The sequence below is a fragment of the Hesperophylax consimilis genome, chromosome 6 (genome assembly GCF_061612785.1).
Source record: "Hesperophylax consimilis isolate HC1 chromosome 6, BYU_Hcon_1.0, whole genome shotgun sequence".
NCBI lineage: Eukaryota > Metazoa > Arthropoda > Insecta > Trichoptera > Limnephilidae > Hesperophylax > Hesperophylax consimilis.
In genome coordinates, this window is record NC_142841.1 from 5,136,680 (window position 1) to 5,160,595 (window position 23,916).

The window sequence follows — 23,916 nt, forward strand, 5'->3', positions numbered from 1 at the left end:
GTGCTGTTCCGCCGTCGGTTCCTCACTGCGGCTTCTATATGAAAAAGCTGAGGATCCGGCATCGGGATGTACTCCACGTCATACGGGGGCTCGATGTTAACAAAGCTAGTGGACCTGATGGAATACCTGCCCTGGTATTGCAGAGGTGTGCTGCGGAAATAGTTCCAGTTTTGACAAAGCTCTTCAAAATGTCCCTGAAGTGTGGCACTGTGCCCTCTGGTTGGAAAAAAGCGGTAATTCACCCTATTCCCAAGAAAGGTGACCGCTCCAACCCGGCCAACTACCGCCCCATAGCGATCACATCAGTTCTGTCCAAAGTGATGGAACGTGTGATCAACGACAAACTGCTCACATACCTCGAGAAGAACAAAATTATCAACGACCGTCAATACGGATTCCGGCGGAACCGCTCGTGCGGTGATCTTCTCGCGTATGTGACGCATGTTTGGGGGCGGTGCCTGGAACGTCACGGTGAGACCCAAACGGTCGCACTAGACATATCCAAGGCCTTTGACCGGGTCTGGCACCGAGGACTTGTCAACAAATTGCATTCTTACGGACTTCCCGCATCCCTGTGTACGTGGATTGCTGATTTTTTAAGGGATAGGTCGATTCAGGCGGTTGCTGACGGTTTCACCTCTTCCTCGCACTCCATAAATGCTGGCGTCCCACAGGGATCGGTTCTGTCTCCGACTTTGTTTTTGTTGCACATCAATGACCTTTTGACATGTGCACCGATTCATTGTTACGCGGATGACAGTACAGTTCATGATAGCTTTTTGTTTGACAAGCCCCCAAAGGGCACACAAACTCCAACGGCTCGGAGGGCTTTGAAGCAGAGAATGGACGGTTATCTCGAGAGTATTTCCTCCTGGGGTAAAAATAATCTCGTCGAATTTAATGTTTCAAAGACCCAATCCTGTCTGATTACGTCTAAAAGGGATCCAAATGACAATCTAGTCTCCTTCAACGGAAGCAATCTTCCGAACAGGCCTTCCATTGATATGCTTGGTGTAACTATAAGTGACCAGCTCAGGTACGGGGGCTCCATCGAAGCTAGAGTAAAGTTGGCCTCTCAGAAGCTGGGCGTACTGTACAGGGCCCGCAGATACTTTAATAGTACACAACTGCTCACCCTGTACAAATCGCAAGTGCGCCCTACTGTCGAATTCGGCAGCCATCTCTGGTCTGGAGCCCCAAAATACCTGAAAAAAACCCTTGACTCTGTGCAGAAACGGGCGGTCCGTTTGATAGATTCCCCAATCTTAACAAACGGACTGCAATCTTTAGAGCACAGGCGTCAGGTAGGTATGCTGTCCTTGTTCTATCGGTATTACAATGGAAGATGCTCTGAGGAACTAGCGTCATTGATCCCTTCGGCACCGGTGCGTAGTCGGGATACACGCCAAACGCGCGCCCAACATTTGTACACAGTTGACACTTGTCACATGAGAACGGGTCGCTTCTATGATTCGTTCTTAAGTTCAACAGCTCGGCTGTGGAACGAACTGCCGGCCTCTGTGTTTCCTCCCTCCTACAACATGGGACTCTTCAAGACCCATGTTCACTCCTTCCTCTCCACAAAAAGACCCTCCACACAGCATCCCCAAAGATGACATAGGCCCTGAGGGAAATTATTTTCTTCAGGGCCTCCTGTGTGGAGTAAATATAAAAAAAAAAAAAAAAAAATTTACTCAGAAATATCATTTACATCATATTTCTTTAAAACCTCAACAACAATGTATATTTTTGATTTTCTCCTTACTTTTTTCGTTGTTATACTTATAATATATAACGAAAATCACACAATATTCGTGATATTTATAAAAGTACCTAATCTGTTGTGGATAATATTTTGAACTTTGAATTCTAGAGTGAAAAATATTGAAGATTTTAACTTCACTTTTCTGTTAGATTATATCTTTGTAATGTATGCTAAACGCTATAAAAAAGCTATCGATATTTCCTACCAGTTTCAAATTACAATTAAAATACATCACATTTTTAGTGTTTTTCTGCAACGTTCCTCCGGACCTCGCAGCATCCATCCCGCGGTGTCGGCACCTCTCTTCGAGTGGAATGAGGGAGGGTGGAGAAGTGTGGAGGGGGTACGCCCCGCCCCCGACGCGGCCCGGAAACTGCGGCTACCTGCGCTACCTGTTCCCCCATACAGCCTCCTGCCTCCTGCCTACGCCTTCTGCTACAAAACAATCTCCACCGCGGCGCCTTACCGGATGTGCCCGCGAAAGCCTGAGAACCACTTGCATTTTTAAAATTGTTTATCTCCAAAACTGTTGATTCTTTAAGATTTCGATAAAATGGCTTTGTTTTTCGTGTTTTCTTTTTTAATTTTTAGACTTTAATAGATTTTTTGTTCTTTGTTTCTATTTCGTTTTTTAAAATCTTTTGCGATTTATGTCGTTTTACGCACAGTATTTAGTGATTTTGAGTGGTGTAAATAATCTAAATACACAAAAATAAGAAATCTATTGCGTGTGATGTTTTGGTGAAATAACAACATGGAAGCAGATACAGGACTTGAAGAATCTGGTGTTTTCTATCACAGTTCTTCTCTTTCACCAGAAGACGGTTCAGAAGATCGTCTGAGCACAGAAGCCCAAGATTACGCCAATTATGATTCAGACTATGATGAAGACAGTATCGACATCGTCAACAACCAGGAAGACAGACTATCACCAGTTGCTGAAGAACTAGTAACAAACAATAAAGCGTTGCATTTTTTATTTGACAAAAACGCAACATTTTCAAGGGACAAAGAGACGAATTGCACTGCAAATAATTCGACTGTAATCACAAACTACCAAAGTAAAAAGTTCTCAATCGACAATATCTTAGGGATCAATCAGCTTCCATCAGCTTTGGAAGACGATACCAGAGTAGGAAGTAATGTGTCTCCTCCAACACACAGGAGCAGATCATCCAATGGACTTAGTAAAAGTAAATCAGAATCAGAAGAAGGAGGGAATTCTTCAATAATAGGTAAAGGATATTTCCAACCTGTAATAACTTGTTTTTTCTATTATCATTTAAACCGGGCAAAATACTTTTGTAGTTTATCAGCAGGTAGTCACATATTGACAATATTTTAGACACTGACGTGGTACAATTAAAACATTTTCAAACAGTACCTATACACGGAGAAAACTTACCGATTAAATGGATTACGGGACTTACGGGATTGCAGGCTCTTAACGAATGAATTGATAGGTTTCCTGATAAACTTTTAGCAAAATCCATTTATTGTCACGATGTTTATAAAAATCCTAAAATTTTCGCATTTGGTCATTGTGTATTATTGAGACAAACATAGGTGCATGAACACGTGTTCCGATGTTATTACGAATTTAATCAATGTTTATCAGAAAAAAGCCCGCAGTCTCGCATTTAACCAAATTACCGATAATGTGAGGAGATTCTTAATAAATTAGCAACACTCATTTTTTTCATGTAACAATGTACAATAATGATGATGATATATTTACAGTTATATCAATTGGTTAAATTAACAGTATAGTATATATATATATAAGTAAATTTACTATACAGCATATACCATTATTATAACAGAGAAGCACAAATGAAGAGTCACATCAATCGATTCATAGATGTCGGTAGATAGATAATATTATTTGACTTTAGCGGTATAAATGGTATTATAATTACATATTTCAAATTAGAGAGTCTATTTAAAAAACGAAACATAAATGACCTCTTAATACTTTACAAAATTGTGCATAATCAAGTAGACAATAACATAGTCCATTAAATCTAGTTAAACGCCAGTCCCAAATTCACTAGAAACCTTAACATATTTTGGACCAAAATTTTTACCAATAACACTGGTTATTTTAATCCTATGTCTAGAATTTCTCGATCATTCAACGATATTGCTAAAACACTTGCTTGTATAGATATTTTCTTAAATAATAAAACTTGTTTCAAGAGATATCTCCACGATTTCTGTACCTAAAAATAAAAAATAAAAAAATTAATACAAATATTGTTTGTCGATTTTTGATAGTTTGATATTTTCTATTATATACCTAATTTAAACATATTTTTAAAATTATTTTGTCTTGTAATTTTTGTAATTTTAAGCTTTATATAAAAAAAATACATATATTGTTGCGATAGTGCAAATGTGATTGCTGCAGACACATTAGTCTAGGGACATTTATATTTGTGTGTAAATTTATTTTATACTAACCACAAGAATGTAATTTAAATATCCTTTTTGTGCCTTAAATAAAAAAAAAATATCATTTACTTAATGAAAAATTACAAAGTAACCGCGATGACGAGATAGGTACTTCTTATGTGAAAAAACTGACTAAAAATGTCATATCGCTCAGGGTAGGTGCGACTATTACACCCCAAATTGGTGGTATAAAGATTTTTGATCGTTAGAAGTCATGTGGGTCGATTTCGGTTTTTAGAGAGGGTGCCCACTTAGTCCTTTTTACAACAAGTTGCGCTTAAGTTTTTTAAATACCTAAAAAATAAAACATGAGGCTAAGAGAAGATAATTGGGGAATAAAAGTGCTGGGAAAAGGGAAGGTCGGCAAATACCTAGCTTTTAGGAATGAGTTCCTAAACAGATTAATTTATCTCAAAATGCACACTTTAGATTATTAATTAATATCTCTAACCGGGCTGAACGACTGCGCGGCCCTTTTCATACAATACTTATAATACAATTTATTTGAGGCTAAAATACCCTACAAAGCGGAATAATTATATTTTTATTCAAAGGGTATAGCAAATATGTAGGACGAATAGGTGCTATTTTGTTTTTGTTTTTAATGAGTTTTATTATTCCAATATACATTAAAATTTGTTACGTATAAATGTCGTTAAGTTTGTTACGTAAAATATCTAGAAATTGTTACATAGTGAATGCCAAAGAAATACAAAAAAAGCTATTTCATTTATTAGTATTAAATTATGATGTGTATAAGCTGCGAAAGAATTCACTTTTACATGATTTTCGAAGCAAATTTGACGTTTTTTTGTAATTAATAAAATGAAAATTCGCTTTTATTGGATTACAATGAAAAATTTAATTTTAACATTTAGATATGCGTTTTTTGTGTAGAAATTTAAATTTATGCGCGACAAATTTGTGATCCTATTTGAGTTAAATTAAAGTTCACCTCTCGTTGCTACTTAAATTAAGTTTTTAGTGGACTTTATTTTATAATCTAATACAAATAAATAAAGGACCACATATACTGTACCGTTGGAGTAAAAAAAATCAGTTTGATTAAGTATTTTGGCCTAAATCCCAAAATTTTTTTGTATGAAAATGGCCGCCCAGCTATTCCCTTTAATTAATAATCATACTAGGTGTGATCATTTTGATTTTAAATGACTCATTTTGGGTTCGATTCCCTTTGCAACCATTAAAATTACTTTTAAAAATCATTGAACGTAACAACTAAAAATAATATATCACCTCTTTGGTAGGCTCTATTTACATGAAATCTAATTAAATAAAGCAAATGTATGAAACATGAACAGAGAAAGCAGGTGTTGTTGACTCTGTTTTTTCCATTGCATTTATATTGGTCAAATTATTTTTGTTTATTTGATTATTGATTCAAATTATTTGAAATGCAATATTAATAATACGTATATAAAAATGATTTTTTCTTTGTTTGTGCCCTATAGGGCATATATACTCAAAAATTACTAGACCGATGTCGCTTAACATTTCTAAGTTTATTTTTATTAGTGTTAAGAGAGTGGTTTGGATGGTGGAAAAAGTCGGGAATGGCCGAGGAATAGTTACGCATTATTTATTTATACTGGAATATGGAACGGGGATGAATTTATGTCAATATTGTGTAATTAACAGTAATTGCGTGAATTTCACTATACTACAGGAAGCGAATGGTATAAAATGTCGGGGACGCCCGAGGAAGACATGGCATGATGAAATGAATCAAATACTTGTGAGGTACAATGTGGCGTACGAGATGGACGAAGAAAGGGATATGAGGAAAAGATATGACGTGAAAGTGAACTGTAGAAGAAGTGAAGGACGCCCGTAAACTTTTTTTAAATTCTTTACATTAATATTATTTCTACTTAAAATTTACAATCTCAAAACCTTACTCTAAACCATCACAACCTTGAGCAAACCCGGGTACACATCAGCTAGTATTGCATATTTTCTAGTTTTATTTCAGTCACGTTAATATTTCGACGCCATTGCCTTTGAATTGTAGATTTTATTCAAATTGAAAGTGGGATTTAAGAGTGATTGACAACTAAAGGAAAACGCAACAGATGAGAGAAAACTTTCTTGAATAGGTATTTGTCGAAATGATTGTCGTGGAACCAGATCCACTCTAGACTGGTGTAACGGAATTTTGGAACCAGAAGCGATATATTTAGGCCTCCAAAATAAACCGAAAAACAAATACGAAAAATAGTTTTAAATTATGAAAAGTTTGCATTAAAATATGACAACTTTGACGTAAAATCTTTATTTTATTGTAAAGACCACATGACCACAACCTCACAAGCAGAAAAACTACTAAAGATAAATTATTAGGAATCTCTTCAAATTATTGGTAATTCCGGCTGAAAGCCGGATGGCAGGCCTTGCGAATGAATTAACAAGTTTCGCGATAAACTTTTAGTAAATTACGTATGTATTATCATGATGGCGGAACGCGTGTTCATGAAAACCCGAATATTTTTGCATTACAAACAAAATTCTATGTATCGTCGTGATATATTGTCAAGGCAAGTCGATAAAAAATTCTTAAATGGATGTTTTATTAATAAGACATCTGTCCGTGTACTTCATATGGAAATATTGTAAAGTGTAGGTTTCAAAAATCGAAAACGAAGCAACTTTTTTAACATTTGCCTTCCTTCAAGACCATCCCCGAAGAATAATTACCAAATTATCTGTTAGTTAAAGTGAAGAGCGACGTCGGTTTACACATCTTAAGAAAAAAATAATTAGGTGCACGTTAAAGAGAGATTTTCTTTAGTTACTTTATTATCTCGTTTAACCTTATAAGGGCAAGAATATTAATATTATAATACATTAATAGAAAAAATATTTATGTTTATATCTACGAGTATAGGTATGTATTTTTATTTCTTTATTCACGATTAAAGTTATTGTACATAGTTTTATTTACATACTTTTCGACTTCCGCTCTAGACACGTGCACTGAATATTTTGTATTAATGAAACAACAGATGCGTGATTATTGCTAATTTATTTAAAATCTCTTAAATTTATTGGTAATCCGGTTGAACATGGGATTAAAGCCCGTTTCCTGATCAACTTTTAGTAAATTCCTAATATAATGGACCACGCATGAACAATGCACTTGATAATATTTAATGACGAAATGCGAAAATTTTCGGATTTTTATGCATTCATAGTTTACTACGAGTTTATACTGCAATCCCATTTTTAACCGGATTACAAATAATTTGAAAAGATTCTTAGAAGCAATATTCATATTCTCCAAGTGGATGCAGTAATTTAATTGTAAAATTGTATAGTTGTTGCCAACTTTCTTAAATTTTGTATTAAAATCATTCGTCACAAAAATTCTTAAGACATGTCACACGGAGTGAAATATACAAATTTTATGTTAATATTTCTATCTATTTATGTATATTAACTACACTTTAAAATGTACCTGAAGGTCTTAAGAATTCAATTACAATTAAACATATTTTTTTATGCATTTCTAACGATGTTTGTCTCCAATCAAATAACTGCAAAAATTCCAATTGTTTAAAAAATTTCAGAAATCCCGCCCAGCCATCCTCCCTACCCGCCCTTCACATCGCCGCCACCTCCCCCGCCCTCTTCCCTGCTTGACCTGCTCCACTACAGCGGGCGGGCGCCGGGCCTGCCGCCCTCGGGGCCGCCGCCCTCTGGACCCCCGCCCCCCGAGCTGGAATGGAGGCTGCAGGGCCTGCCCCGGTTCAGCCCGGGCTCCCTCATGCCCAGCCCGGCTGCCAGTTCGCTCTTCTACGGCAACTGGTTTGGGACGGGGAAACCGAATAGCCAAATGCTGGAGTTACAAGGTATGTAAAATAATTAATATTGCTAAGATTTTATGTTTCATTCGATAAAATTTTACACTTTTCTTCTCTTCTCTTTTATTTTGATTGAAATCTATTCTGTAAGAATAATCAAAGATTTTTTCATTATTATTGAAATTTTGTTTTACACTGGAACAGTTTTAAAATATACGCAGGAAACGTACTTATTTAAAATACTGTTATTTTATTAAAAAATCTGGTCTAATTATTCATTTTCCTCTTAAAAACGGGACTGTGGGCTTTTAACAAATGAATTGTCAGAGTTCCTAACAAAGTATCAGTCGAAAGCGAATGTTTTATTTATTGTTTTGGTGTTTAATTCGTAGAACTCCATTTAATTTTTTAAATAAATTTAAAATAAATCAAATTTAATAATGTTATAATAATTATTAAGTTCTGCAAGTATTTCTGTTATTTTTACAGTTTTTAATGTGACAGCTGTTTCGGGTTTTGAGGCCATTATTTTATGATTACGTCGGAACACGTGTTCATACAAATATTGTTATACTGATATTGTCGGAGACGACCTCATTCGTCCATTATAACAGAAAGTTCGTTGAACTCTTTTGCAAAACAACACCCACATTATGAATATCTCTTTCATGTGAATATATTCACATGGCTACATTTAATATATTTTTCTAAAATTCGTTGTATAGAACCCCGCGAGCTTTGGCCCTGAACATTGAATATATTTTTCTCAAACTCATGGTATAAAACACCGCGAGCTTTGGTTCTGAACATTTGATATTTTTTTCGCAAACTTATGTTATAGAACCCCGCAAGCTTTGACTTTGAACATTTAATATATTTTTCTCAAACTTATTGTTTAGAACCCCGCGAGCTTTGGCCCAGAACCTAGATGTTTTTTTGGTAATTTTATTTTATTGAAAGTTTAGATAAGCTTCATTGAAACAGTAATAATAAATAAAAAGGCAGCGTAGTATGTAGCAAAAAGCGAAAAAAAAGAGTCTGTGCGTGAGTGTTATAGTAATTATTATCACATTCTACGGTTTAAGTATAAAACACAAAATTAAGGTGTACGTTTTCTTTTAAGATAAATTAAATGAAGTTATTATATGATAAAAATAAAATTAAGTTACATGAAAAAAATTCAAGTGAGACACAATCATCCTATTATAAAATACTAAAAGTAGGTTTGACTGAGGATTGCACCTTCCTTCCCACGGGCTGGAGTCAAACGAGGTAACAACCTCGCCAAATGCCGATCGCTTACGACCCACATTTATTTCGTATATTAACTGCTGTAATATCATCCGATTTCAGAGATATTCTTATATGTCCGCGCGTGTGTACGTGATTCCCACAAAAAAATGAGGTTTTGCTATCGACAACGAGATATCCGCCGAGTTTCAGCTCGATCGGATGTAGGGAAGTGGATTAATTTCTACTTCAAAGATTTACATTCATTCGTTACCGAAAACAATGATTTAGATGAGATATGAAGCAAAAAATAGATTCCGCTTTTTGACCTCCAACTCTCAGAACGCTCTAACTAAAACTTCGGATTCCGGTTTACTAGCACCCCTTATCGCGTTTAATACTGGAATAATCTTTAACGAGATATAAGTAACCAGTAGCGCCTCTAATTAAAGCTCTATGATTTAAAATGAAAACATAAAATATGACGTTTCCAGTGGAAGATAAGATCTAAACATAAAATTTTGGTACCAAAAAAAGAAGAACTTTTAAGAGTATATTAATATTCTGCTAATTGAAAAGTTTGGCCCTGAACACTTGATCGGATGATGTGAATCCTACCAACGAATTGATTAATCGTTTATATATCCCTAGCAAAAAGTACATGATCCATTCGGAAGTATGAAAAATTATCAGAAACTATTATAAATATACCGGGTGGCTGTTTCCTTTATGCGGCGTGTCGGGCTTAAGTGGTTTCGGTAATTGCATTGCATCGCGCCCTAACCGGGCTACACCGGAGAACAGGGAGATCAGAGTAGATCAGAGTAGATCAGGGATGATCACGCGATCCGTCTATTAGTGGAGAGCTTCACGCGAGCACTAGAAGCTCGGACGGCTCGTTAAAGGAGTTCTCCTGAAGTTACTCGGCTTGAATTTGAAGACCAAGCTTATGGTGTGAGATATTTTATTTTTTTATGATTTTTCTATTTATTGATTCGCGTAGATACATGCAGATGTGAGAAGATTTTACCACACTAATATATTTTTTATTTTAAGTCAGATTAATCTTATCATCCATTTACAGTACAAGATTTCTTATTTTGACACACGGAAAAAATTGACATAAAATAATTATAATTTATTAAAAAAAGTCGTCTTCGAATTTCTGTTTAAAACGGGATTGCAGGGCTTTAACAAATGAATTGACAGATTTCTTAATAAACTAATAGTTAAACACGAATTGGAACACGTAATCATAAAATTTCTAATATTTTTGCATTTCGTCATTATATAATAACACGATAAACGCAGCGCATGAACACGTGTTGCGATATAATATGAAAGTACTAATCGTTTATTTAGAAATGGCCTGCTTTCACATTTTCAACAGGATTTAAATACATCATCAATACTTATTTGGGAAGAGAGATTGTTATTAAAAAAATATAAGGTGATTTAAATAGTAATTAAATAGAAATTTCCACCTTGGGAAACTTTTTTTGGATGACCAACATCTTCGCCATAGGTCGTCTCATGTGGTTCGCTCCCTTCAGCGATTTAGCAGGTGTGCCCGGGTTCATAGGGTAAGATGCGTCTGCCCACCTACTGCGTGGTGGGCCGGATCGGAAAACATTTGTTGAGGGAGATCCTTTGAATTCTCCAGCAGGACTCCATCGACTCATTGCCTTGCGCCGCAGTGGGAGAAATAATACGTCCGTTACTCCTGAACACACTTACCCCCAGATCCCTATCCAGTCCTCATACCCGCACGGAGAAAACTCTCTGATTAAAAAATTGCACAAATTTATTGAGCATGTCTTCAAATTATTCGTATTCCAGTTAAAAACGTGATTGTAAGCCATTAACAAATGAATTGATATGTATTCTGGTAAACTTAATAAATAAAATACATATATTATAAAGAAAAACGCAGGTGTGTGACATGTGTTTCGATATTATTACGAATTTACTCACACTTTATCAAGAAGCGGCTTGCAGTCCCGTTTTTACAGAACAATATTTGTAACAGATTTTAATAAACCAGCATAACTCATTTTTCTTTGTGTGTGAGTGAACAGACTACGAAACTTGTCATATACCTCATATTTCAGCACCCGTTTTGGGAATCTTTAGACTTTGAATAAACTCAGTGGCTCCTTTCCTCATCTTCCCGGTCTTTGTGTCCCTTGAGCCATAATTTCCCAGAAAAAGTGAGGTGTGAAACTGCACGACACATAAAAGTATGGTTAACTAGCGACTCTAACTCAAACATACCGGTGTGGTAATATCTAACTGTGTAGAGAGAGACTTGAAATGACAGCAGTTAAAATAAAAGCTTGATTTAATTCATTAATATAATATCTAACTGTGTAGAGAGCGACTTGAGATGACAGCAGTTAAAATAAAGGATTGATTTAATTAATTAATGTAACATCTAACTGTGTAGAGAGCGACTTGAGATTACAGTAGTTAAAAGAAAAGCTTGATTGAATTAATTAAACTGAAAAAGTATAGAATATATTTTATTTCGTTTATTTATTTATTTAATTTTAATTGACCTGCAGAAATTAATGCTATAACCAAATAATCATGTAATATTCAAGAAATAACTTTTGAAGATTATACCCATAAATGTTATATTAATAATTGAAGTAGAACATAATACTAATAAATCTAAACAGAACAAGTCATTGAAAATAAAAAAAATAACGGTCGCAACTGGGAATCGAACTCAGGATTCCTGTATTGCCGGGATAACGCCTCAAAAAAATAAAATGTGTAAAACAACAAAAAACAAGATACAGTAAATATTTGGTTAAGTGAGAACAAATTATTCATATATATCCAAAATCTTGATGACAGGAAATGAAATTGACGAAAATTTGATGGAGTAAGAATTGGAGACAATAGTGGCCCAGAGAGAGAATCGTATGTACAACAAGATGTTCTCATAGCCGTTCTCTTCCTTTCGACACGTCCTGTATTAAAAAGAAAATTACAGAATATACTAGAACGTTGACGTCACATACGACCTCTCTCAAGGACTACTATTTATAAGTCGGGTATTTCACTTTCTTTAGCCAACAATGAAAACAAACTTTTAACACAATGAAGAAGTTAGACATGAAAGCAAGCGTCAGTATTTCAATGATGGCCCTAAATTTTAAGTTTAGATTTATGGAATTCTATACTTCGATTGCGTGAAAGAACTATGAAGATGTTTTCAATTACATAAAACCTTGACAAATAATTAAACGCCAATAAACTCACATTATGTTCGGAAAAAGTTTCCCATGGCAACAAATCTTCATCATCCGTCCCTAGGAAAACTACCAGGATCATAGAAAATCTACGGTTCGGGGAACAAAATAGTTATATGGAAGGTTCAAATCGAATCATATTTGGGTTCAAATGCAGAATGGGTTTGTAGTAAAGAGTAAATTTCTCAAGGCATAACGAGCCTTACCACAGATTTTACAGTGTTTCGCTTTTCGCCAAAACCTGCAATTTTGTGCCATATTATGTCCGTGAAAAGCAGGGCATGAAACAGAATTCCCAGAGTGAACCCTTCCGAAAACGGAACCCACTCGACTCGTGTCTCCAGTGTTGCCCTACTCATCCACTGATTGATTAATTAATTAGTTAGGAAATAAATATCTAGTACTTAACTGATGCCGATTATAGTAAAGAGTAAATAACATTTATATTTATTATTAAGGGCGCGCAGGAGCGCCGAGAAATTTTAACGATAGGTATTTGTAAAAATTATTTCTATTTCGTTCATCTCAGCGGGGACAGCAAAAGCGCTATCGGTGTATTGGTGAACCCCAATGCGTGTGTGTACCTGCTGTTGGCTCATCATCTCAGTCACATCGCAACTTGTGCGTAGGTATATACATGTGACTGCCTGCTCCGAGCTCATCTTCTGCACACGCACAAGTCAATGAGACTTGTGCGTGCGTGTATACAGGTTGCTGCCTGCTGCAACAGATTAGTCAATACGCGTCGCGACTTTAGCGTGCGTATTCCTATATAATAGATATCTTCTGCGCTCATAGTTCATTCATCTTGTTACTATTAGTAAAGTAAGATGCACGCTGTTTTGGTTTAGTAATATCGGGAGATTCATACCATCTTTTTTATAAAACGGCAGCATAGGCGCAGTAGGTTCTTTTTTAATTAAACATATAAATATCGCTAAAAATGTTGTTGTTTTTTGGCTCTCCCTGAATAACGTAAATTCATCAGTTTTGACTGTATGCATAAAGTGCATTAGTGCAAGTCGGTACATTTGTTAACATATCTAGTAAACTATAATAAATATTATTCTACGTCTTAGGCTGCGTATAGACACGCCAGCCGAACAACGGATTATGGGAAAGGAACGAAGCAAAAGCAAACTGCCCGAAACGCTGCGCCGCTTGCGGTTGCTTCGTACCTTTACCATAATTCGTGGTTCGGCTCGCGTCTCTGTCCGCAAAGAGTGGCGTGCACTGATTTTTCAGTGGGCTAGAATCCTAATATTGAAAATACGACATTAATGATGTTGTCGTAGCTGAAAATTATTTTTTTTTCGAAATTTCAATTTTCAAATTCTGTGCACGCCACTATTCGCAAATATATACGTAGCATAATATATGTGTATTTAGCAATTGAGTTACATAAAACCGACTACTATATTACCTACCTTCAACTCAAAATTTTTTTCTTACAGATAAATAATGGGTAAAAGAAATGGAAACAAAGCGCGTTTGTTTTTATCTACTAGACGAAAAAAAACGATTATTAGTATCAAACGACAGATTCATGTTGCACCACGTTCGACATCTAGGGAAGTCGAAATATCGCTTTCCTGTTACTCTTACTACTGAACCTTCCCAAGGTTACCTTTACGTACGTAAAGTTTTTTTTCCCGTAAGTTGCTCTCATAAGAGAGTTATGGCAAAATTACCAATGGGTATCGTTTACATTGATAATTTTGCCATAACTCTCTTACGTGAGCGACTTACGAGAAAAACCTAAAGATTTATGCTATGAGAGCCGTGTATTATGTAGCATGTATAACGGGAAAATGGGATGGACAAATTTAAATAAATAAATCATTTGCATTTACAAGGATATGGATGTCATCGATACTACTTTTGGAAACTTAACTACATCTTCACTTATGCATGAAACTTCCATGGATGAATCATTTGCTCCAAATATAGACGAAAACGCAAGTTCATCATCATCAACAACGCTTGATGATTTGGTGATAGAACCAGACCATATTGATGAAACCCATAATTTCGAAGGTCGCAGAATTGTGGATATAAAATATTTGTTTTCGGAGATATCAAATATAAAGCACGAACACACCAACTGCACATTTTCCGATTTAAAATTTGTGAAGGAACGACGAAATGGTCTTCTAAGCCAGTATGTTTTCGAGTGCAAAATGTGCAAGAAAATAGAATACGTACACTCCGAAGACCCGAAACGGAAAATGTCTATAAATACTGCTATCGTCGAAGGAGTGATGTGTACAGGAAATGGGTATTCACAGTGGAATGAAATTTGTGGGGTTTTAAATATGCCAAATATGGATTGTAAGACTTACACGAACATAGAACAATGTTTAGCGCCAACAATTGAAGAATGTGCCTTAGAAGAAATTATCGCAGCTGGTGAAGAAGAAAAAAGGCTAGCCATTTTAAACGGTGACGTAGACGAGGGTGGCTATCCTTTGGTAACGGTGGTTGCAGATGGCTCCTGGGCAAAGAGGTCGTACAAAAGTGGATTTAGCTCCTCATCTGGCGCAAGGTGCATAGTTGGACTACGAACTAAAAAGGTTTTATTTCTGGGAGTGCGAAACTCATACTGCTGCATATGAGCTAGAGCTACTAAACTACACATAGTTGCTTCTGAGCACAGGTGCTTCATAAACTGGCGTGACAGTGCTAATGCCATGGAAGCCCACATTATAGCAGAAGGGTTCTCGAGAAGCATGGAAATGCATGGATTGAAATTTAACAAACTAGTTGGTGATGGCGACTCCAGCATCATGAAAAAAATAATGCAACAAATGCCATATGGTCCTAACCTTATAGTACAAAAAATAGAGTGCAAAAATCACTTACTCCGCAATTTTTGCAACAAAATGAAAGCACTTGAAAAAAAAACCAACAACGCTAAAGGCTTTGTACCAGTTCATATAAGGAAAAAGGTTGAAGCAAACGTTTTACGCATGAGAAGAGCTGTAGTTGGAGCAGTAAATTACAGGAAAGAGCAAGAAAACACAGTACAAAGTGATAAAATAAAAAATTTGAAAATGGACAAAAAAAATACCGCAAATCATGTGTTTGGTGATCATAAAAATTGTGAAATGTGAATGGAAAAGAAAATGAAAGCCTAGCAATAGAGCAATTTTCAAAAAAAAACAAGTTTGCAGGTATCCGCTTGTGGGCTATTTATCGATAAAACCAAAAACTTTTTAGCGGCAAGTCCGGATGGCCTTATCGGTGAGGATTCTATAATTGAAATTAAATGCCCTTATAGTATAGCAAATATGTCACCAGAAGAGGGAATTGCACAAAAGATAATTGATTACTGTAAATTGGAAGACCATTCTTTAACATTAAAACGGAATCATAATTACTTCTACCAAGTACAAGGCCAGTTACATATTACTCGTCGTAATTATTGTTATTTTGTTGTGTGGAGTCCAAAAGGTTTGCTGTATGAAAAAATTGAGAGGGACGACGAAATCTGGCAAAAAATAGTTCCACTGTTAGAAAATTTCTACCACCAATGCCTTTTACCAGAAATAATTGACGGTCGCATACCAAGAAATTTACCGGCGAGGGAAAGGTCTGGACCATAAATTATTTTAATTTCATTGTGTAGATGTTAAACAGTATTTTTTTTACAATAAAGCGTTTAAAAACAAAAAATATTAGATCATTGAAGAAGATTGAAAATGTCAAGTGATGTAGGAGGTATTCCCAAAAGTGCATTTTTCTGTAATAATATAACATATTAAAAAGTTAAATAAAAACTAAACTAGTTATGTGTATGTACCTAATATGTAGCACAATAAACAATATGGTGCCTCTTATACATAGATTTCAATATTCATTTGTATAATATGATATTATAATAACATAATCGATTCAACAACATGTGGTAGATGCATGTACCACTGAACATACGCTGTACCAGCATTCCATCAAACGATCAGTGGTGTATGTACTTACCATCACACATTTTCTTGAAAAATATAATTTTTATTTTTTTTTAAATCTAGAACAATATATTTAGTCAAATATAAAAGTTTTTTTTTGGTTCGGTAGTTGTATCTTAAAAAAAGTGTCCTATAAAGGGATAATATTATGTTGAGTACAACCTTCAAAAGTTATCAAAAAATATTTTAATTAATTTTTGTGTTCCATATCCAACTCGGCATTACGGAACGGAATCATCTCGGGGTCTGTCTGTAACAGGTGTTTTTTTTTCAATTTTTTTCCATTAATTTATTTGACGTAAACAAATTAAATTTGTCACAATAACTTTAGTAAATAAGCTCGGTAAGTATTGGCACACTCAAGATAAGTCACCAAACAGAAAAATAATTTTAAAAAAACATCGATAACTCGGGACACGACAACACTAGTGGACTAGTGTGTCGATATAATTATTGAGAATGTCACATCACTTCGTTGACTGTATACGTATTCAACAAAACCCTCTCCGCCCCCCCTCACCCCCGAATACTGAGAGAAAGAGACACATGCACCTCAGCCTGATAATACCTAAATAAAATTGTCAAAATCGAGGTTTTGTAGTCCTCATTTTTCTACTCCAAAACTGAACCGATTTCCAAGATTTTTTTTATCAAATGTATTGAAAGAAAACATTCTATGTCTGTACGTTTTGCTTTTTTTAAAAATACATCGTCTTATTTGTATACTGAACGTTTGTTGATGGCGTTAAAAAAAGGCAATTTTAACAATTTTTGAAGGGTTATAACTCCTATAAAAAGTAACTTATCAAAAAAATCAAAACGTACCGACACGCTTGCGGTCAATATTCATATTATGTAAAAAAAATATTTTCTCTAGTGTCAAAATCCAGAGAGGGAAATGAGGAATACGTTTGTATGGAAAAAACACCACCCGGTTTCCTCTTAATACTGCTTCATAACCATCGTACAGCATCAAAATCGACCAATGTAACTAAACCTCGATATTTACTCGATCACCAGTCTCGTCTTAGTGGATAAACAAACAGAATTTACACGCTAGTTAAATAATATAGCTGAGGTTCGGACACTAATGCCTTGAGATCATAGTTCTTAATTGATGGATAAACACATTGTCAACTGCCAGTTAGTGGTAGTACGGTGTTTGTCTTGTTTTATTCCACTCAAATAAATATATTATGAGGCTCTACATTGTGTTTAGCTTACAGGTACGCGGTACACGTGCACAATAATAGGCGTAGCCTCATTTTAGGAATGAATTTCTGCATTGCAAATGCAAATCTTTTGCTTCATTGGTAATTATCGGAAATCTCTAATAAGGGCTTACTAATGTTGGAATGTATATACAATAATTATTCGCCTGAAATATCCATTCAAATTGAAAATATCTCCCGAGTAAAAATAAATGCCGCTCACGGGCGGTTATATATATATATAAAGGTTAAATAGAAATTTCAACAATATTAAGTGTATTAAAATGTTATATTTTACCTTTATTAGAAGTCAACTTGACTAGGTACTAATTACAATATTCATGTATAAGCTATTGGAAGAATACAAAATATATTCCTACGTTTTGCAATTTTTAATGGGTATTCCAACAATTTTGTTAAACACAACACTCTATTAAATTAAATGAATATGTCTAAATTGTCGGACAGAAGGATTGTAACTGAATTGGTCTGTCTTCTTCATATAAAATTATACATTTGATGGTCCAGAATTACGAATAATGATTCTTGCAGTATGTGGTTGAAAATTAACAAATCATAAATTTGTTTGGAATATTATTTTTAGTAAATAAATTGTTAAGTAACACAAATTAATGAAATAAAATTGATTGGAATCCGCGACCTCTGGATCGCTAGACAATGGCCCTACCCCTCTACCACTGAAGTTGTCAATTGATTGATTTGAAAATAACGAAAGGCGATGAAAAAATCTCGGTTAAGTTAGTTTCTTTTAATGACTTGGTATCACTTTTCAAGAGCGGTCATGGAAGTCATATAAGCCAGTTACCTCTTAATTCAATTTTAACATTAAATCTACCGGTCAGTGGCTGAGTTGGCATCGCGTTTCGCTCCCACCCAGCCGTAGTGGGTCTAATTCCTCGGCTGGCTAACTCCTCCTTCACCACACAACTCACATTTTCAGCTTACTGTTGTGGTAGTAGGAGATTTTAAAATATTGTCAGGTTATTCATAACCCGGGAATGTTTGTATTACTTAAAAAAATATATTATCCAGACATACAGTCGTATTCACGCCAATACAATAAAAATATCTACGTGCATACAGTCATGAAAGTGCCTTCATTTCCAAACTGTATCTTTGCAAAGCAGTCATTTACGTTCTAATTTTAATAGTTTGTCATCAATTTGACTGAAAAGTATAAGCTAATTTTAATTGCAAATACACATGACAAATTATCGGTAAGTTCACATTTTTTAATCGCCAGTCATCGCCCTGTAAAGAATGTTGAAAATTTTTGTCACTTTTGCCAAATGTGTTAATACAGCAATGACGCAAGCATTGAATAAATACATTTAAAAGATTTTCTTTAAGGAATATAAAAGAAAAAAAACAATGTTAATATTGCACATCCTAGCTATCATATTAAAATCGATTAAATTATTGATTGTCTCTTGAACTAGGTAAGTTGGGCATACCTATTGCAGCTTTTTGGTATCTGCATGTTTCGTTTATTAAATTTATTTTAGCTATTTTCACATCCATGTTTACATTTTCCTAATTTAGTATTAATTTTTACATTTTCTTTTGATTAATATGGCTTCCACAATCCAGCTTGAATCTATTGGTGCAGACTTTGATTAATATGGCTTCCACAATCCAGCTTGAATCTATTGGACTATTGGTGTAGACTTTGATTAATATGGCTTCCACAATCAAGCTTGAAACTATTGGTGTAGACTTTGATTAATATGGCTTCCACAATCCAGCTTGAATCTATTGGTGCAGACAGGTTTCCAGCAGCGCGTAATAATATTGCGCTCCTTTGTATTGTAAACTACTTTGTGAATTGGTTTTGTCCTTTTTTGGTGGCCTAATTTCATTTCATTATTTTGGAAAATTTATTTTGTCCTCAGTCATTACATAAGAAAATAATCGTTCTGCTTTAGAACAAAATTTTAAAACAATAATGGAGTTGTAAATAGTGATTATACTTTTCTGAAATTTTTTGCACGAATTCTTCCCAAAAAATAAATCTTTTTTCCAATTTTCTTTCGTTTGTACTCAGCAATCCTAACATCTTAAACCATCTTCCCATGTTTTTGTTTGGTTATATAAAATTACATTTTTATATCCAGTATAAACCTTTTAAAAACTTATTTCGAGGACATTAAGGACACTTTACAATACATTTAAATAATTTTCAATACTTATTCTTTATAATATTTAGGCATAACCCACGAAAAACAGTAAGGCTTTTAGCTTCTTTAACATCTTTAAACATGTATTTCGGGAGCATCTTATTTTTTAACTTAAATATAAATATTAAGGTATTGTAAATTATTCGCTGTCTCACACTTAACATACTTATTAACTTAGAATACCTATTACAATTCAATCGGCAGCAGCATCATTATTTCTTCCTTATTTAACAATACCTAGTCAAGGTAAACGTAACGGCATCGCTTCACCTCTAACCTTTGTGGAAAGTAGTTTGTTGGTTGGTGATCTGCAGTCTGCAGAATGATGACAAGTTGCCGACATTTTGGATAAAGCCTTGATCGATCGTGGTAAATAGCGGCTTCCCTGTCCTACCTTACTTCAGCGGCATCGGGCCATTGCAGGTCAGTTCCTTCCCAAACAGCCTCTAGAGTTTCTTTCTCCTGCTAAGTCTGAGGTGGCCATTTGGGCATCCACCCTTTGGAATAAATTATCGCCAACATTCTATTTGCATTAAATTTTGTATTTGAGGCCAAAATATTCAAACAAACTGAATGATATTTTAAAAATCAAAAGGTGTAGCAAATAACTGGTACTGCTCTGAAGTATTTTATTTATTTTAGCTCAAATTAAAATTTTTGTATTGTTCAATTAATTTGAGGACAATAAAATTAATAATTTGTCCCCTGAGTTACCACTATTTACTTCGTTGTCATTAACGTACCTTAACCCTGCGTTTATTTCTGTGAATAGTTACGACACTGCTAACTGCCCCTAAAGGGAGTTCGTTAGAACAGTTTGCCCGGTCACTTAGCGAGGATGTTCTGAATGCGAGGAGATAACACCGAAAGACACGACCAACATCACGACACTAGGTACAATGTTGGATGTTTGAACAGCTACACTTTGAAGTTTGCTGCCCTTTTTGGAAAATTATGGAAAAGGACAACTCTTCGCTTCCAGTTATTGACTTTATGACAGGAATTTTAGAAATTTTTAAGGTGGTTAGGCTACTACAGTTTTTACAGTGGTATTATTGTTGACACGTGATAGCTTAGATCGTGAATCGGGACCCATAAAAGCCCGAGTTTATATAATAATATTTTATTCTGTTTATTCCGGGATGTGGGGAGGTTAATGCAATCCCACACGTCCCATATAGATTTACACATGGCTTGTACAATAGATATATCTATATAACGTTTTTTGGAATTACAAGTAAGTCTGAAAACTCTTAAAAATAAACATTAATTAGACTTGACGACCTATATACGGATTATGTTCCAATCCGCGCTAAGCTCGACATTTCAACCAAGCCGAGCTCAAAATCAACTGATATACCGCCATAATTCCAAACAAATGCAATTACTAAGAGTACCTACCACAAATAGCAAATTATAAGGAATCAGATTATTGGTACCTATTATTCATGTATTTGTTTATTTAGACATCAGGATGTGATGTTACATGTGAAAATGTGTATTAAATTATACACGTTTAACGTAAATATTACGTCGGTGCATTTAATATCTTAGTAATTTTGCCTGGGATAAGAACGGTTCATTTTAAACTACAATAAAACTGTACAAATATTTTTTTGTTAAAAATTAGAGAAAGGGCGCTCATGTATTTTGACGGCCAAGCTCAGATATTACCTATGTAATTCTTAGTGTACGTTAGGCAATTAGTTGGTAGATGCGTACTCACCTATAAACGCAACCTTAAAATTAATTCTCATTACGGTTTAATAACAGTTGATAGTTTTCACACATAGATGTCATTCTATTGATTGTTGATTTACCGACTGATAAATTTTGAACAAATATTTTTCAATTGATGTGACAAAATGTTAGGTGAAGTGTTAAATTTCATCATTTACCACTGAAAGGTGTCTAACCACAAATCTATGCATAAACTAAGGTAGGCACTTACGGATGAAAAAGGTAAACACATTGACATTCCTGACTATGTCGCAAAGGGAGAAATAGCGTTATTTTAAACATAGGTACACAACACATTCATCCATTTTCTGAAAATATCTTCGTTTCATCATCGGGTTATTGATTTTAATGTATGCTTTAACTCCGCGTTCTTCTTCTTTTTCTTCTGGTGCCTTCTCTATCAAAGGTGCCTTCTCTATCGGAGGTGCCTTTCATATCAGAGGTGTCTTCCCTATCGGAGGTGCCTTCTCTATCAAAAGCGTCTTCTCTTTCTGAGGTGCCTTCTCTATCGGAGGTGCCTTTCATATCAGAGGTGTCTTCCCTATCGGAGGTGTCTTCTCTATCAAAAGCGTCTTCTCTTTCTGAGGTGCCTTCTCTATCGGAGGTGCCTTTCATATCAGAGGTGTCTTCCCTATCGGAGGTGTCTTCTCTATCAAAAGCGTCTTCTCTTTCTGAGGTGCCTTCTCTATCGGAGGTGCCTTTCATATCAGAGGTGTCTTCCCTATCGGAGGTGTCTTCTCTATCAAAAGCGTCTTCTCTGTCTGAGGTGCCTTCTCTATCGAAGGTGTTTTCTTTGTCGGATTACTTTTCTGTATCGGAGGTTCTTTCTCTGTCCAAAGGGTCTTCTCTAACGGAGGTGCCTACTCTATCGAATGTGCTTTCTTTGTCGGAGTACTTTTTCATATGGGATGTGCCTTCTCTGTCAAAAGCTTCTTCTCTATCGGAGGTGCCTACTCTATCAAATGTACTTTATTTGTCGGAGTACTTTTCTATATCGGAGGTGCCTTCTCTATCAAAAGCATCTTATCTGTCTGAGGTGCCTTCTTTATTTGAAGACTTTTCTCTATCGCAGGTGCCTACAGAACTACAATGCAAAAAATCACCGAAATGCACAATTTTAAACGAATCATTTGCATTATCAAATATTTTTTTTATGAATCACTGATAATCGATGATTCTCAGCGTCATGTTGCAAAAAATTGTAGGAAATGCACTTTTAAAATTATTTCTCAAAATAACATATTATTGACAATAAATAAAATTATATAATATATTCTGCAAATATTTTATTTACGAATTTTTTTATCACCGTGATAATTGTTTTTGCGTTCAAGGCTATTAACACACCGCGATTAGGCCAAAATAAAAATGAAATAAATAACGAATATTATTTACGGGCAACGAACATTCATTTATCTTGTACCTCCTATATTTAATAAGATTCCAATGCATACAAAAAAGTTAATCAAATTACACCACTGAACTCAAAAAAATAATTAGTATTAATTATATTATTTCTTAATACATTCATATCCATTGCCTATATACAGGGTGTATCGGCTCTAACCCGACAAACTTTGACCAGCTATTCCTAAGCACATTTGGAGTAAAAAATGTTATGGGCACTTTGCTGTCCGGTAGCATTTTTTTTTCAATTAAAAACAAAACAAATTAAAATTTCCACACTACATCACTGTCATTGGCATTGCGTTTCGTGTTCAACAGCTGTTATAAGCAAGTATGTCAAAAAGCGTCTTCGCTCTTTCGCACACACTAAATAATAATAGTTAAAAATGAGACGAATGGTGCCGTGCCATTTCGTTGTGATCGTAGAAGTGCGCCAATATAGGTACACACGTGCATTATTCAACGGAATTCGAATAAAATATTTGCCAGATTGGTTTTCAAACTTTGACAAAGGATAAAACAGTGGTGACATGTGGTGAAAATATGAATGATTAATTTTTTATTAAAAAAAAACGTTACCGGACAGCAAAGTGCACATAAGATTTTTTACTCCAAATATGCTAAGGAATACGGGTACGTGCCGATACAACCTGTACATGTTAAGTTATGTATAAATATGCCTATGAGTGTGTTTAAGTATGTTGTGTGCCTATGAGTATGTTGGCTGTGTTATCTATCTGACCATGTAACTCTGTATAAATATGCCTATGACTGTGTTTAAGTATGTTGTGTGTCTTTGATTGTGTATATGCCTATGAGTAAATTGCCTGTGTTATCTATCTGGCCATGTAATCTTATGTATAAA

The 23,916-nt window shown here is 35.0% G+C and overlaps 1 protein-coding gene across 1 annotated transcript in view; it reads left to right on the plus strand.

Annotated features, from left to right (window-relative positions):
• The first annotated feature begins 2,519 nt into the window (after positions 1-2,519).
• Positions 2,520-23,916, plus strand: part of LOC149422870 (uncharacterized) — a 29,087-nt gene continuing 7,690 nt past the window's right edge. The window contains exons 1-2 of the mRNA XM_089633016.1: positions 2,520-3,000; positions 7,807-8,088. Of these exons, the coding sequence (XP_089489142.1) occupies positions 2,520-3,000; positions 7,807-8,088 (763 nt within the window). The remainder of the gene's footprint in view (positions 3,001-7,806; positions 8,089-23,916) is intronic.